At 41.0% G+C, this 17,944-nt stretch overlaps 1 protein-coding gene across 1 annotated transcript in view; it reads right to left on the reverse strand.

The window, feature by feature from the left end:
• The window catches only part of LOC149199619 (mitochondrial inner membrane protein OXA1-like), a 162,294-nt gene that overhangs the window by 104,338 nt on the left and 40,012 nt on the right, over positions 1 to 17,944 (reverse strand). The window contains exon 2 of the mRNA XM_089402507.1: positions 12,077 to 12,167. Coding sequence (XP_089258633.1) covers positions 12,077 to 12,167 — 91 coding nt within the window. The remainder of the gene's footprint in view (positions 1 to 12,076; positions 12,168 to 17,944) is intronic.

Here is a 17,944-nt window from a genome sequence, read left to right on the forward strand (position 1 = left end):
CGTAGTTTTTGCTATGTCTTCCAACCTTATTCTGATTTGGTAATACCCTAACCTTAAGTCCAATTTTGAGAAGTATTTAGCTCCATGTAGTTCATCCAACATTTCATCGATAAAACGAATTGGAAACTTGTTTTTAATTGTTATTTTGTTTAGTCCTCGATAATTGACGCATAATCTGAACGATCCATCTTTCTTTCAAACTAATACAACTGGAGCAGCATAAAGACTTCTACTTTTTGTGATAATGCCACATTTTAAAATATCCTAGACTAATCTTTCAATTTCGGCTTTTTGATGATGTGGATATCGATACGGTTTGATGTTGATGGGATTTTATCCTAATTTGACTTCGATTGTATGCTTGATTTCTCTTTTAGGAAGCAAATTTATTGGAAGATCTTGGAATACTTTTTCGTGATTTTGAATTAGCTCTTGGACTTCTGGTGCTTCTTCATTGACCAAATTTGAAGTTAACATTTCTAATTGATGACATTGTACTAAATAAGTTGGTGCTTTCTTCTGAATCGTTTTCATCATCTGGCATTGTGATACAATTTGATTCTCGGGGGATTGGAACTTGAACCCATATAAGTTGTATTTTTTCCCTTCCCATTTAAATTTTATAAATTGCTTCTAATGGTTGGCAGAGTAAGTACCTAGGGTTTGAATCCATCGGATACCTAGGACCACATCCACTCCTCCTAACGGTACAGTGTAGAACGGAGATTCTAGATAATAGTCTTGAATCTGTAATTTGACTTTATGGCATTTCCCTGCCTTTTCAATTTTCTTACCGCCGACTACCATAACCTTCATGTTGGGCATGGGAAACGTAAAATGTTGAGTCTTTTCGCCATAGTCGAGTCCAAAAAGTTGTGGGTGCTTTGTGTATCAATCAAAACCATTACGTTGCTCTTTTTTATGTGTCCTTTTAACTTTAATGTCTAGGGTTGAGATATATCTGTCATGGTCGATAATGACACTTGTAGAATATTCTCGTTATCTGGTTTTGGAGAAAATTCTAGAGAATCTTCGATTTCTTCTACATCTGATTCTTCACTGTCTGAATCATTAGTTGCTTCACATTTATACAAGTTCTTGGTTTCTTTCCCTTTAGCACATCTATGTTTAGGGTCCCATTTTTCGCCACAACGTTTGCACTTGCCCTCTTCCATTCTTTGCATTTCCAAGTTAGGTTTTTCTCCTTCACGAAGATGTGGTGCAACATATTTTGTGTTATCCGTGTTCACGGCTTGGGAAAATCTTCGTCTTGAATATACTCTTTCACCTTTTGGCCACTACATCTTTTTGTGCTTCTTTTCAGCATCTTTTGCCTTCTATCTTGCTACTTCTATCGAAGTGATGTCATGAAGCTCAAGCTCAGCGTGGATATGGGGTTTAAGTCCTGTGTTGTTAAAATTGGCAACTAGGGCCAAACTCCATGTGGGTCATCTTATTAATGGAAGCTGATATTTTTCTTGGATCCCTCTCATCGAGAGGTGTAGGATTGATCTAAAGATCATCCGATTCCAATAAGTATTCATGGAGATATGAATTCATTTGTGTTATGGGACAATTCGTCAAGGTCGACCAGCAACCAAATAAACCCCACTTGTGCTCAACGTTTTAGTATAAATAGAGGTGGCCTTCAAGTCATTTCAACACACTCAAGATCTATTCCTCTCTACTTGTTTTTTGGTTTTAGTAGGAGGAAAGATTCCAAGGGATAACGCTGCCCTAATCTAGAGGGCAGAAGCCGGAACTGCTAGAACTGCCGGAACTGCTGGGAACTGTTGGAACTGTCGGGAATAGCCAAAACTGTCGGGAACAGCCGGAACTGCAGAAACAGCCGAGAAAGCTGACATAGAGGGCAGAAGCCGGAACTATTGGGAAAAGCCGAGAAAAGCCAAAACTAGCCGGAATTGCCGGAACTGTCAGGAACAACCGAAATTGCTGAAACTGTCGGAACAGCCACAGCGTCTGTCTCCGAAGGTAGGCAGCATGCAAGGGACAACTAACTATCATTGGGATAGTTGTATGGTACTTAGCAGCAAATACACCAAGCATGCAATGCTACAGCTAGCATGCAAGGGACAGTTAGCATGCAATAGCAAGCATGCAAAGGGCAACAAGCATGCTAGGGACAACAAGCAAGCAAGATGCAGCCAGCACATAGGTCAGTATGGCAACATGGTGCAACAATGGCACATAATGCAATACAGTGATGGGTATAGTCATGATTAATGAAGCGTGATGAGATGCAGCGTAGTGATGATGGGTGTAGCATGGTGCAGTGCGGTGAGGTGTAGCATGATGACGAAATGCAGCACAACGATAGGTGAAGGAGTCACCTTGGAGAATCAGTTGAAGCAGCATGTCTTCAACTGATCTCATGTATCATCTTCTTAGAGATGATCTATGCTCTTATCTATATAAGTCAAAGTGTTGACTTCTGTTGTAAACGTACTATCTCTCTCTATTGAACTATTGAAGAACATATAAGAAGAATTGATCAAGGGTTTCCCCACATTGGGGTTTGTCCCTAGTTAGCGCCACATCTTGTGTCCTGTTGTCTTGGCTTGTCTTCTGTGATTTATGTTTATGTTCTATCTGCAGTTTACTTTAATGCTGATGTGATTGCTAATCTGGAAAAGATATTGAGCTAACTGTGAAATTTGAAATAAATTGGTCTAAGCATAGAACATACCTAAAATTAACATGTGTTGTATGACTGAATGAGACGAGTTTCTAATAATCCAGGTACTTGTGTAGCTAAAGTTTCCCATTCTCGAGTGTATTCAGCCACATCTCCTTTTTGTTGTAGTCTAGTGAGTGCCGAGAAGAACTCTTCTTCCTTGACACCTTGGAACCTTTTAAAGATTGCATTTTTAAATTCCTCCCATTGATAGCAAGTGTTGGCTTTTTCTACCACATATACCAATTATATGATTCACCTTCCATTTGCATGGATGCATGCCTAACCTTTTCATCATCATTGTCAATACCGTAAATCTCGAAATATTCTTTTGCTTTATTGAACCATGCAACACTGCATTTCTCGTTATCGTCAAATTTGGAGAGCTCGAGTTTTTCTTTTCGTTGATATGTAGCTATTGGCGAAGCGAAGAAGGGGTATTGATTTGATAGCGGCATATTTGAGTATTGATTCCAGAGCTGCCTATTTTGAAAATTCGTGTTATTATTTTCTTGATTAGGCATGGAAGATGTCTTTGGAGACTCAAGGTTCGGATGTGAGTCTGATGAGTTTGATGTATCTACAGAGTCTGGATGTTGAGTAGCTTCATTATTCTGGGGTATTTGATCACATGTAATCTTCAACTTGTCGCAAATACAGGTCAACATCACCATTGTTGAGTATGATTTAGATTCACCTTGTTTGAAAGGATTGCATGATCCCTTTTAAATTCGTTATGGTTCTGCTCGAGCTGACTCTCTATCCTCTTCGTTGAGTCCTGGAGTTCCTTGATTTTTTACTAAAGTCAACCATTGTCATAGATGACAACATCGAACGGGTATGTGGTGTTGTATATTTATCCAGCTTAACCCTTTTTCTTAACTTAACCCCAATTTCTTTCTTTTTTTAATATATAATTATATATTTTTTGAATAATAATAATATATATATAAATTAAACTATATAATTAGGATATATATAAGTATTAATATATAAACATAAATATATATATCAATATTTTAATTATTAAAATTATGAACTAGCAAGCCGATTTAATAAAGGTTATGGTTGGAGAGATCGGAAGTGGTGTTGGATAGTCGTGATGCTCGACGGTATGTCGAATGGGAGAGGACAAACTAGTGGCAGGAAGATAATTGGTCGGAAGGATCACGACGTACAAGATGGCCGATATGACACGGAAGACGACAGTGCAGTGGTGGACGTAGACACGACATCCGCGGAACAATGGACCAGTGGAATGGTGTCAGGGAGAAATAGTGGACCGATGGAATGGTGTCGAGGAGAATTGGCAGCAAAAACACAACAGAAGATGGAAGACGTAAGCTAGGAACAACAGAAGATGAGGAATAGCAGTGTGGTCGATATGATGACAACAGAATAGTGAATGATAGACAGGGCACATAATTGTTGAGGTTGATGAACAGGGGTCGAATGGCGGACGAGAGAACTGTGTAACAACTTCCCAGAGGACCGCGAGGCTCTAATACCAGAGGGAGCGACAATGCTCAGTAATGAACAAAAGCATATATATATATATATATATATATATATATTGAATGATTGAATGATGATTACAATTGTGGGAGGCCCTGGCTTAAATACTGCCTTGGGTGCCTCTTGGTGAATGGGCATGATCAAAGATCTTGCCCTCTGTCTAGTTAATTACTAATTACAAACTTGTTTAATTTTTATATAACAGTAATGAGTGGAGGGGACTTGAGATATATGGTATCGGGAAAGGGGGCCACACAACCAAAATCAGGGCTTTCCATGAAGCGCCCTTCCTAAGGCTAATAGCCAATAAAGGAAATCCCACGAGACTAGGATTTAGGATTAAACCCCAATTAAGGCAAGGAAACAAGAGTACAGACAAATCCCTTCCTTCTTTCAAGTCTCCCAGTAATCCATGCCCAAGTATGCCTAAGAAAAATAAGCATAAAAACCCAATTACATAATGAAAAATCATACCTTTGGGATTGGATGGCCCTCCTTCAAACATACAATCATGACAGATGAGTGGGGTACACAATGGTTTGTAAAATTTTCTGTTTCCCACCCCGGTTTTCAGTTTCACCTTATTTCTCCCATATAGTTAAATGCCCATTCCCATAGCCATACATTTAACAGACTGAAAAAATAAATATTGCTGAAAACACAAATTCTGGAAATTTTTCAGAGTGCTGGAAATTGCAGAAATAAAAAATCAGCAATTAAAACAGCCATAAAAACACATTTAAACTCAGTGATTTTTGGTCAACTTGACCCTGGAAAAACCCCCTACAACTCTTGGGGAAAACCAGTTTGAGAGCTCTTCTTTATTTCTGGAAAATGCCTTTTACAGAGAAAATATTTTTCAGCAAAAATCAGCAAAAACAGAAATTTTCCAGCAAGCAAACTTATCTGTTTTTCAGCTAACAGACAGTCTGAAAATGGCTGTACGGACTGTACGGACGGCCGTACGGACTGTACGGATGTGCAGACCGTACGGACTGTACGGACGGCCGTACGGACTTGTACGGACAGACCTCGAAATTCGTGCAGAAAATCGCCTCCTCGATATTCGTGCTGAAAATCAATTTTTTCACTGTTTTGCTCACTAAATCTGCCTTTTTCTGCTTGTTCTTTATGCTGTTCAGATTTGCTGAAATGCTGCCTTGGTGTGTGTGCCAAACTGCTGCCTCTTTCTCCTCCTTGTCCAGAAATCTCCCTTGCTCTCTTGCTCTCCTTCTCCCAATCTGCTCATGAAAGAATGAATGATCTTTTGCCCCTTTTCCTCCCTTAACCCAACCCTAAATGACTTTTGGGTGATCCCTAAATCCAATGGCTGAAATAGATTTAGATCAATGGCTGAGATTAAATGCTCATTTAAATCTCACTTTCTATTTTTTAATTCACCCCACTTTAATAAAGACCCACTTAGTCATTTATTTCCAAAGTCACTTTTCCTTTCTAATTTTTCATTGACTTTATAAAGTCACTTTAAAATTAGACTTAGTAACTTTATCACTTAAAGTCACTTTCAAATTAGATTTAACTTTATAAAAATTATAAAGTTACTTTAGGAGAAAAATTAAATTCTTTTGGACACTTTTCCCTAGGCCAAAGATCAAAGCCTAAGGGAACCACCTGTCCTCCGGTACCAAATTTCAACACTCCCTCTTACAGAGGAAGGTGTTCCTCACCACACCCATCTTGTCTCTGAAGTAGACATGCTTGCCCCGTGGTAAGGCTTTGGTAAGAATATCTGCAACCTGCTCATCAGTGGAAATATACTCAAGCTTTACAGCTCCCTTCTGAACATGGTCTCTGATGAAATGATATCTGATCCCGATATGCTTTGACCTGTCATGAAATACTGGATTCTCCGTGAGTTTAATGCAACTCTGATTATCACAGTAAATCACTGAAGGTCTCAACGGCTGACCAAATAAGCCAAACAACATCTTGCGAAGCCAGATGGCCTCACAACTAGCTAGACTGGCTGCCATATACTCTGCTTCCGCTGAACTCAGTGCTACTGACTGCTGCTTCCGGCTGAACCATGACACTACTGCTGAACCCAACCCAAAACAACACCCTGAAGTGCTCTTCCTATCAGAAGCACAACCTGCCCAATCAGAATCAGTGTATCCTGCCAATCTCACTCCATCTCCCTGCCTGTAGTCCAGACCATAATCCACTGTCCCCTGCAAGTACCGCAAAATGTGTTTTGCAGCCACCCAGTGAACCTTCCTAGGCTCACACATAAACTGACTCATCGTGTTGACTGCAAAACAGATATCTGGTCTGGTGTTGACCAAATACATCAAGGAACCAATCAGCTGCCTGTACAATGTGGGATCCACCAACTCGGAATCTGAAGCATGAAGCTTCTTCCAGTTGGTGATCATCGGTGTCGACATGGGTCTACAATCCTCCATGTGGAATCTGCTAAGGATGTCCACAATATACTTCCCCTGCCCCAGGAAGAAATGCCCCTCCTCCTGCCACACCTCCAAACCCAAAAAGTAATGCATCAAGCCGATGTCCTTCATCTCAAACTCCGCTGCAAGATCTCTCTTGCAGTGCTCTATGAGTCTCTCTGCACCTGTAATGATCAAGTCATCCACATACAGCACCAGAATGAGAGGCTCCTCACCAATCACAATAAAGTAAAGGTTCGGATTTGCCTCACTCTTTGTGAAACCCATCCCCTGCAAGTATGCATCTATCCTGGAGTACCAAGCTCTGGGAGCTTGCTTCAGGCCATAAAGGGCCTTCTTCAATCTGCACACATGGGACTCCTTCCCATGCACCTCAAAGCCCTGTGGCTGCTCAATGTACACCTCCTCCTGTATGAAGCCATTGAGAAATGCGGTCTTCACATCCATCTGGTGGATCTTCCAACCCATCTATGCTGCTATCGATATAATGGAGCGGATCGAAGTATATCGAGCCACGGGAGCGAAGGTCTCCTCATAATCAACTCCCTCTACCTGTGAGAACCCTCTAGCCACAAACCTTGCTTTGAATTTCTCAATGCTGCCATCTGCAGCATGCTTTACCTTGTAAAGCCATCTGGAAGTAACCACGGATTTGCCCTCAGGCCTCGGCACCACCTCCCAAACATCATTCTTCATGATAGAAGAATACTCCTCCTGCATGGCCTCTCTCCAGACCTGCTGGCTAGCTGCCTCCTCATAGCTAGAAGGCTCAGAGTCAAGGATGCTGGTAACCATCGCCATATAGCTACAAAATCTCTCAGGTGGTCTACTCTCTCTGACCGGCCTCTTCGGCTCAGCAACAGATGTGGCATCTCTCAAGGTGTCCTGAAGCCACTTGGGCTTCCTCTTCCCTGAGCATGCTTCTCCCATAGGAGAATGAAACTCCTCCTCCTCATCCCCATCAGTAGCCTGAACTCCTGACTGTCTGTCTGCTGTCCTCCTGCCTGCACCTGAACCTGTAGAAGCTGAGGTACCGTGTGAACTGTCCATCAGTGGACTCCCTAGTGAACTGCTCTGTGAACTGCTCTGCATGCTGCCCGGAGCACCACCCCTCTGGCTCGGCGAGCCACTGCTCACTGATGGACCTGACATCCTCATAGATGTACCTCCGGATCCTCCTGATCCCTGCCCACTGGATCCCTGCGACTAACTCAACTGCTGCTGAGGGTCTGGCTGATCCAGATACTCTAACTCCCGTGACCTCCTAAAGGCCCTATCCTCCTCGAACTTCACATCCCGTCTGACAACAACTTTCCTCTGTGCAGGAATGTAAATCCGAAAGGCCTTTGAGGTCTCACTGTAGCCCACAAAGATACCCTTCTCTGCGGTGGGCTCTAGTTTGGTCCTCTCCTCCTTGGGTATATAGGAGTATGTAATGCATCCAAGGATATGAAGATGACCAAGATCAGGCTTCTTCCCAAAGAAAGCCTCCTCCGGAGTCATGTGCCCCAAGGCACGATGCGGACTCCTGTTCTGCAAGTAAACAGCTGTGTTGCAGGCCTCTGCCCACAAGAACAATGGCAACCCCTGATCATATAACATGGCTTTGGCAGCCCCTATGATGGATCTGTTCTTCCTCTCCGCAACCCCGTTCTGCTGGGGGTTGTAAGGAACAGTGAACTCCCTCCTAATGCCTGCCTCTGCACAATAGTCAACAAACTCTCCAAGGGTGTACTCTCCTCCATTGTCCGACCTCAGGGACTTGATCTTTCGACCTGTCTGAGTCTCCACAAGAGCTCTGAACTCCTGAAACCGCTTGAAGACCTCACTCTTGGTCTTCAAGAAATAAATCCAGGTCCTCCTGGAGTGATCATCAATGAATAAGACATAGTACTCATATCCACTCAAGGAAACATGAGACATCCGACCGCTCACATCGGAATGAATCAAATCAAGTATCCCCGTCGCTCTGCTGTCACTGCTGGGAAAAGGGGATTTGGCAAACTTGCCCATCGCACAACCTCTGCAAGTATCATGGTGATCAGTACTGAAATCTGGCACACCTGTAGTGATCTCCCGCAATGTCCTCAAGGCTCCATGAGACATGTGCCCCATCCTGCGGTGCCAAATCTCACATAGCTCAGAACTGCTAGCTCTGCTGTCGATACTACAGCTCAATGCCAAAGGGGGCTGGAATGCAAACTTGTACACCTTTGCATGGCGTACACCTATCACTCTAGCTGAATCAGCTGGAGAGCCCCTGGGATACATCAACACCTGTCCTTCTCTGAACAGTACCTCATATCCTCTGTCCTCCAACGCTGAGACGGATATGAGGTTCTTCCTCATCCCTGGCACATAAAGAACCTCTGACACCTTCAAGGGAGGTTTGGACTCCCTCTGAAATGTCACTGTCCCCACCCCGACTGCTCTAACAACTCTGTCATCACCGAGTACTACCTCAATATCAGTGCCACTCTCTGAAAGCTCTGAGAAGTACTCCCGGACTCCTGTCATGTGACATGAAGCCCCACTGTCCACATACCAGATACCTGTAGATGCTCCGCTAATCGAGGGAAAAGCATGCTCCCTCTGAACCTGTGTGGCAGGTGATCCTGCACTAGAGGACTCACATGTAGTGAACGCAAACTCCCGGTCAAAACGACCTGCAAAGTCCTCAATCTCAGCTGACGCTGCCACATCCTGGGTCTTCCCCTTCTTCTTCTTCTTCTCCGGACACACAACTGCATAGTGTCCCATCTTCTGACAATTCCAACACTTCACTTTGGAATAGTCCTTTTGTGAGTTACCCTGTTTACCTTTACCTTTGCCTTTGCCTCCACCACCGCTTGTGGAAGCCTGCTTCTTCCCTTTGCCTTTCTTGCCTCCTGCCACCAGTGCTACGTCCTCATCCTGCTCAACTGGCTTGGCTGCCCCAAGCTGTCCTTTCCTGATCTCTGTCTGTATACAATCATCCCAAAACCTCTCCCATGTGGGAAGGGTCTCACGTGCACAAACCCCATCAGCAAAGTTCAACCATGAACGGGGGAGGCCATTCACTGCAATACGCACCAACTCAGTGGATGGAATGGCCTCTCCAATCGCTGCCAACTCATCTCTCACATTGGTAATCTTTGTGAGATATCCAGCTGCACTATCATTCCCCATCTTAATGTTCTTCAGCTTCTCCTTCAGGACCATCTTCCGGTTCTCATTGGTACTCTGGTAGAGATTGGACAATGCTGTCCACATCTCATGGGCATTGCTCTTTCCTCTCACATGAGGAATGCAATGGTCTTTGATTCCGTCTAGAATCAGCCTCTTACCCTTGTTGTTCTTTCTATTATAAGCTGCCAACTGAGTAGCATCAGTAGGCACAACAACAGGGTGCTGTGCTGTATGCACCATGATATCCCAGACTTCTGCCTCCTCAAAGATACTCTGCATTCTCTCCTTCCAAACGCTGTAATTTGTATGCCCATCCAACCTATCCTCCACCCTCAATCCCAATGACATCTTGCTGTCCTAAAACTGAAAAAATAGCACTGCTGTGGTAAAGATAAAACTGCTGTTTATGAAAAATCAGCTTGCTGGAATTTTCTGAGTGAAAAAATCAGCAGCTGTATTTTTTTTCTTTTGCTGTCCCAAACTGCCCTTCAGCGCTCAAGCTCTGATACCATGTAAAATTTTCTGTTTCCCACCCCGGTTTTCAGTTTCACCTTATTTCTCCCATATAGTTAAATGCCCATTCCCATAGCCATACATTTAACAGACTGAAAAAATAAATATTGCTGAAAACACAAATTCTGGAAATTTTTCAGAGTGCTGGAAATTGCAGAAATAAAAAATCAGCAATTAAAACAGCCATAAAAACACATTTAAACTCAGTGATTTTTTGTCAACTTGACCCTGGAAAAACCCCCTACAACTCTTGGGGAAAACCAGTTCGAGAGCTCTTCTTTATTTCTGGAAAATGCCTTTTACAGAGAAAATATTTTTCAGCAAAAATCAGCAAAAACAGAAATTTTCCAGCAAGCAAACTTATCTGTTTTTCAGCTAACAGACAGTCTGAAAATGGCTGTACGGACTGTACGGACCGTACGGACCGTACAGACTGTACGGACTGTACGGATGTACAGACCGTACGGACTGTACGGACGGCCGTACGGACTTGTACGGACAGCCCTCGAAATTCGTGCAGAAAATCGCCTCCTCGATATTCGTGCTGAAAATCAATTTTTTCACTGTTTTGCTCACTAAATCTGCCTTTTTCTGCTTGTTCTTTATGCTGTTCAGATTTGCTGAAATGCTGCCTTGGTGTGTGTGCCAAACTGCTGCCTCTTTCTCCTCCTTGTCCAGAAATCTCCCTTGCTCTCTTGCTCTCCTTCTCCCAATCTGCTCATGAAAGAATGAATGATCTTTTGCCCCTTTTCCTCCCTTAACCCAACCCTAAATGACTTTTGGGTGATCCCTAAATCCAATGGCTGAAATAGATTTAGATCAATGGCTGAGATTAAATGCTCATTTAAATCTCACTTTCTATTTTTTAATTCACCCCACTTTAATAAAGACCCACTTAGTCATTTATTTCCAAAGTCACTTTTCCTTTCTAATTTTTCATTGACTTTATAAAGTCACTTTAAAATTAGACTTAGTAACTTTATCACTTAAAGTCACTTTCAAATTAGATTTAACTTTATAAAAATTATAAAGTTACTTTAGGAGAAAAATTAAATTCTTTTGGACACTTTTCCCTAGGCCAAAGATCAAAGCCTAAGGGAACCACCTGTCCTCCGGTACCAAATTTCAACATGGTTGGCTTGGGTGGTGGAGAAAAGTAGCAACATGTGTACATTTGACCACGTTCAAAAAGAAATAGACAACTCCCCAATTATCAATGGTTGGAGATTTACACAGTTATTCATGTTGTAAAGAATTTCCAGAAGAGAACTGCGTAGAGGATTAAATCTGTCAATGGAGATTTCCACAGTTATTCATGTTATTAATAAACTCCCCAAATGAACTAGGAAATAGCATATAATATTTTATGGCTGGGCTAAGGGAACACCATATAATATCTCATGCCTCCACATATATACACCGACCCCTTCTCATATCCTTTAATTTGGTTATAAATGGCAGCTCCATATAAGTGACGTACACACCCTCCTTAAGTCATCACACAAAATGAGGAAACAGCTGCCCCATTTAGGATTTATCTTTTTGTAAAAGGGATCCGTACAAGGCTTTCAGCCTTGATCTTTTTGAATTTACAGATGTAATATCATTCCAGAGGAGGATCAGAAAATGTGCAAAGCATATGCAGAATGTACTTTTCTCATGAGTGACCACAAATGAATCACATTTGATAAGTTATTAGATCAAATTTCTTTGTCCCACATGTGAGACATAGCAGAATATCAAACATTTTACATACCGTCAACCTGCAAGTGGCTTTTAGTTGAGAAATCAAGATGGGAATTGAAAGAGTGCGGATGAATAATGTTGTCCCTACTATAGATGCCCACCTGGAACAAAAACAAAAATATCAGCAACTGTGTACACTGTAAAGATATCAGCATTTTAACAATATAAATGAAGTTGTGTTTCCTTGGAAAACGCAAGACAAAAATATTCATCACAACGCTAGGGAAAAACATTAATATAAACCTTCCCAGTGGGAAAATCCACAGACAATGGAAGTAATGAACTAATGGGAGTTCAAGGCATCTGACAAAATAAAGAAGTATAAGTCATTCAAACAAAACTATTGAAGTTAACCACAAATATAAAGAGTTAGAGACAGCTGAGGATACCAAAGATGTTAAAAAAGTAGGATAAGGTAAAGGAGATGAGATAAGGTCAGTGTATTAATGTCCAACAAATGACAAAATGCAGGTCACCAGGACTGTTCAGTACATCTGTGGCAATACAAAGTGGGAGCGCAAAATGATACTCCAATAAAAACAAGGAACAAGGACAATCTCTAAGATGCCGCAGTGCCAATTTCTTTCTTGTGCAGCCTATTCCACAATGCCTGTTTCTTTCTTGTGCAGCCTATGCCGCAGTACCCGTTGATTTCTCGTGCAGCCTATGCTTTCATTCGGGATTTTGCTGTACTCACTTGATGACTCTAACAAGGGCGTTCAGTTTTGAGCATGCCACATCCCTTCTGAGGATATAGAACCATATGTAAAGACGGATGCAGTAAAAAGCTCCCATCATCAGTATTTATGCTGTTCGTGCTTTGGCAAGTTTTGCAAATGATATTGAAAATCTGAGCATTATCAGTGAAGCTTTCGTTTCCAAGCAAAATGCTGTGTGCGCAAAGCTGCTTACCTTGTTTTAGCAAATAAATTTTTCCTTCAAAGCCTCAGTGGCAAGTTTTGTACTACAATTCTTTTAAGGGGACTGGCCGACAAAGTGCCAGCTGTCAAAATAGAATGTATATTGCTTGATTGACACATTTCAAAGAAGATATATCCACTTCCTGATGTCAAACAATACCAACAGAGCCAATTCAAGCGTCATCTCACAGTCAATCTTGAAGTTCAATTTTTAACACTGGGAACTTGCAAATGGCTTTTTTGTGAGCTTACCTATACATTTATTTGAATTGAATTGTAAACAGGCATAATTTCGATAGAAGCCAACACCCTCATCGAATTGGCCACATGGAGGATCAGAGTTTTTGATCTTCATCCTTGTGAGCATTGTGGAAATATTTTGACTTCTCACCCTGTCTCTAACAGAAGAATAGAACCAGTGATTAGTAGTCAAGCTTCTAGTTTTGAATCTCTAGCAATCAAGCATGTACAAATGAGCCTGAGCCACAGCTAGAACTATAGCCAACAATCAAAATGTCGAGCCAAAGTCAAAGTTGTTAACAGAGTCAAAGCCATGAACATGATTCAGTTCACAGTCATCTTCAAATTGCCATCTGCAAGCACTTCTAGTTCGTAGAAGAAATCAACTTCCACCCAAATCAGGAAATGTTTCGGGAACTGTTGAGCCTTAGAGCCAAGTTCCAATAGTTTGTGGTCATCTTCAAACCATCATCAATTTGCGGTCATCTTCAAATCACCATTTGCAAGCACTTCCAATCAGCAGGAGACATCAACTTCCAACCAATTTTGGAAATGTTCCAGGAACTATTGAACCTTAGAGCTGAGTTCCAAACTTGGTGTTAGACTCACATAAATAAAACATAGATTTATGATAAGCTTAAGATGCTTTATTATTCAAATGATACACATATTAATACATTTCTTTGGCCCTTGGCTTCATCTTCAAAGAGGTCCTTTGGATGCCCAACACCTATTCATATTTCCTCGAGGCTCTTCATATTCCTTCTCAAGTGAATATGACAAATTCATATAATCCATGAGAAGTACATTTCCAACATTCCCCCACTTAACCGGAAGGGGTGTATGTAATTCCAAGATGTTGGAAAATTTAACTAGGTTCAGTCTTCATAACCATCTTTGTACTTGTATCAATATATATTTCTTGTAAAAAGCAAAAAAGAAGAAAAAGAAAATTATTATTATTATGATTATTATTATTTTTCTAGTCAAGCATGTTCTTCATGCTTCTAGGGTTTATTGAGTCTAAAAGAAAATTTATCATGTGTCAAAGTCCCATTTGGACGATTTTATATCAAAAGAAAATTATTATTTTTGGGCTTAAAAGAGTCATTTTGACCCCCAAGACCAAGTCGGCCCTGCCAGGAGAAGTCGGCCTAGAAGAGCCCTGATTCGACCACATTGATGGCTATAAAAGGAAGAGACTTCGTCCCCATTTGCACACTCACTCACGCAAGTTCGATCTCTAAACAAGAAGAAGAAGAGAAATAGCAGAAGTCAAAGAAGGAAGAGCAAGGGGTCAAAGGAGAGAGAAAAAGCCAAAAAAAATCTTTTCTGCCCACAAATGCAAGAGTTCTGGGGTAATTTTGTGAGCTACAGGTCTGAACTGCAGATGTGAGTTGCAGGGTCGAAATTCAGAGTTTGACCAGATTTGTTGAAGTTTGACGAACGTTGACTTTGACTTTTTGAGGAAGGTCTTGTAGGAGGGCTGACTTGGGGCTTGTGGAGGTCTTGGTCTTGGTCTTTGGGTCTTGGATGTCTCACTTTGATCTGCTTCTATAAGAAGAGAATAATTGACTAGGTTTTCCCCTTTGTGGGTTTTGCCCTAGCTTAGAACCTATATCTTGTGTTATTTGTGTTCTTGTGATCTTCATGCATTTTATGTTTTGGTAATTGCTTGATGAAGAAGATATAATAAAGTAATAAAAGCCAACAAATTCTCACAAGTAATTATCAAGTAAAAGGAATCAACCCTAATCTACAACTACATTGATTTCTCAACATGGTATCAAAGCTAAGGTGAAGGAAGGAAGTTTGAAGATCACATCCTTGTTGGCACTCTTGTTGGAAGACATTCTTGAAGCAACTATATATTCTCTCTCTCCCTCTCCAATGGCAAGCTATATGAAGAAAAGCCCCAAGAATCTTAGGACTCTCCTTGAAACTATTAAAGGCTGCATCATGAAGTTCATCTTCAAGCTATCTAAAGATGTCATGGATGGAAGAATCTTTTTTGCTCTTACAGGTACTTTTGAGGATGATAGTATATGGGTAATTGACAGTGGAGCCTCAAGACATATGACAGGGGAATGTGGACAACTCCAAACTTTATCAAAAGGAATCTCTTCTCATTTAGTTGAACTTGGAGACAAAAAGAGCTACTCAATCAAAGGAATTGGATCTACTTCTTTGGAGCTGGAAACCAGTGGAAGCATTCATCTCAACAATATACTCTATGTTCCAGGTTTGAAAAAGAACTTGCTTTCTATTTCTTGCTTAGAAGATAAAGGTGATAGGGTTGCATTTGTTGATGGCAAGGTTATTGTATGGGGTAAGGGATCTAGTATTGAAAATGCTAAGATTATTGGGATTCGTGAGGGAGGTTGTATAGACTTCTAACACCTCTTCCTCAAGCTCTAGTGCATTTAGATATTACCCTTTGTGAACTATGGCATAGAAGGTATGGTCACCTTCATTATAAGATATTGCCATCATTGAATCATATGGTCACTAGTATCCCTAAATTGAAGGAAGTACATGGAGGAGTCTGTAAGGGGTGTGCTCTAGGCAAGAATGTGAAGAAACCTTTTGCAAGCAGTGACACAAGATCCAAGGAGATTTTGGATATCATACACTCTGATGTTTGCAGACCCATGGTCGAGAAGTCTCTTGGAGGTTACCTCCTCAAGTCTAAGGATTAGGTATTTGAGAAATTTCAAGAGTTCAAGGCAGAAATGGAAAATCTAACAGAAAGGGAAATAAAATCCCTAAGATCTGATAATGGTGGAGAATATACTTCCAAAGAACTTCTAGGCTTTTGCAATTAGGCGGGAATTAAGAGGGAGCTAATTGTTCCCTACAACCCTCAATAGAATGATGTGGCTGAAAGAATGAACAGATCCATTGAAAAATGTGTTAGAGCCATGCTACATGACCAAGACCTTCCCAAGTTCTTATGGAGAGAAGCATCCCTAACAGCAGAATATATACAAAATCGAAGCCCTCATAGAATTCTTAATGGTATGACCCTAGAAGAAGCATTTGCAGAAAAGAAGCCAAGTGTTGATCATCTCTGAATATTTGGATGTCTCGTATACATTCACATTCCCAAGGACAAAAGGAAGAAATTGGACCCTACAAGTACAAAAGGCATCTTTGTTGGATATAGTACTTCATCAAAAGCATATAGAGTCTACATCAAGGAAGATCGTTGTATTGAAGTAAGTAGAGATGTCATCTTCGATGAGAATATTGCATACAAGAGGTCTAAAGACATTCCCATTGATTATGATGAAGAAGAAGTACCCATCTTTGAAGAAATATCAGGGCATGACAATAATCAAGAACCTACAACCAATCATGAAGATGTTGAAGGACCAAGTGAGCCCGTGCAGTAAGTCATCATTCCAAAAACTTGAAAGAGGCCAACTTGGTTAAGGAAAACTCTACAGAAATTCCAAATACATTCAACAGCAAAGGGAACTTTCAAAGAAAGCAAGAATCCTAAAAGATATTCAAGTTATGCAACTTACATGACTAAACTTATTGAAGCAGAACCTACCACTTATGAGAAGGTAGTCAAACATCAAGAATGGAAGAATGCAATGCAAGAGTACCAATCTATAATGAACAATGATGTTTTGGAAATTGATCCTAGACCTAGAGACAAACCTGTTGTCACCTCCAAATGGGTACACAAGATCAAACATGCAATTGATGGGAGCATTGACAAGTATAATGCAAGGTTTGTGGCAAGAGGTTTTTCTCAAAAGGAAGGAATTCATTATGAAGAAGCCTTTGCTCCTACATCTGGATATACAATCATTAGATCACTTATCTCTTTGGTTGCTACTATGGGATGGAACATTCATCAAATGGATGTTAAAACAACTTTTCTAGAATGGGACAATTGATGAGGAAGTTTATATTGAGTAGCCTCAGGGAGTCGAAGTCCATGATAAGGAGACACATGTATGCAAGTTAAAGAAGGCTCTATATGGCTTGAAGCAAGCACCTAGAGCTTGGTACGCAAGGATGAATGCATATCTACAGAGACTTGGTTTCATCAAACGTTCTGCAAATCCTAATCTCTACATCAAGGTGGTAAAGAATGAACCCGTGATCATACTACTATATGTGGATGACCTACCAGTGACAGGGGTAAAGCATCGTATTCAAGAATGCAAGTAGTTGGTAGCTAAATTGACATGAAGGATCTTGGGCTAATGCACTACTACTTGGGATTAGAAGTATCGCAGAAACCTGGTGAGATCTATTTTGGTGAAGGGAAATATGTGATCAAGATATTGCAGAAGTTTGGCATTATGGAGAGTAAACCGATGACAACACCAATGATCACTAATTTGAAGAAGTTGAGAAGTGCAAATTCAAGCCTTGTTGATCCAACATCTTACAGACAGTTGATTGGCTCCTTGATGTATCTTGTGAACACCAGGCCTGACATATGTTTTGCAGTAAACGTTTTTAGTCAATTCCAGATGGAGCCAAGAAATGATCATTGGATAGCAGCTAAACATATTCTAAGATATCTTCATGGAACTAAAAATCGCTACTTGAGACATGCTAATAATGAGATAGAGTTATTGGGCTATACAGATTTAAATTAGGGAGGCAGTGAGACAGAGGGAAGAAACATTATTGGTGAACGTTTTAGTTTGGGATCGTCTATGATCTCATGGATGAGCAAGAAACAAGATTCA

This window comes from Pinus tabuliformis, chromosome 2_1 (assembly GCF_031772625.1).
Source record: "Pinus tabuliformis cultivar Carrire ecotype Pingquan chromosome 2_1, CPIR1, whole genome shotgun sequence".
Classification (NCBI taxonomy): domain Eukaryota; kingdom Viridiplantae; phylum Streptophyta; class Pinopsida; order Pinales; family Pinaceae; genus Pinus; species Pinus tabuliformis.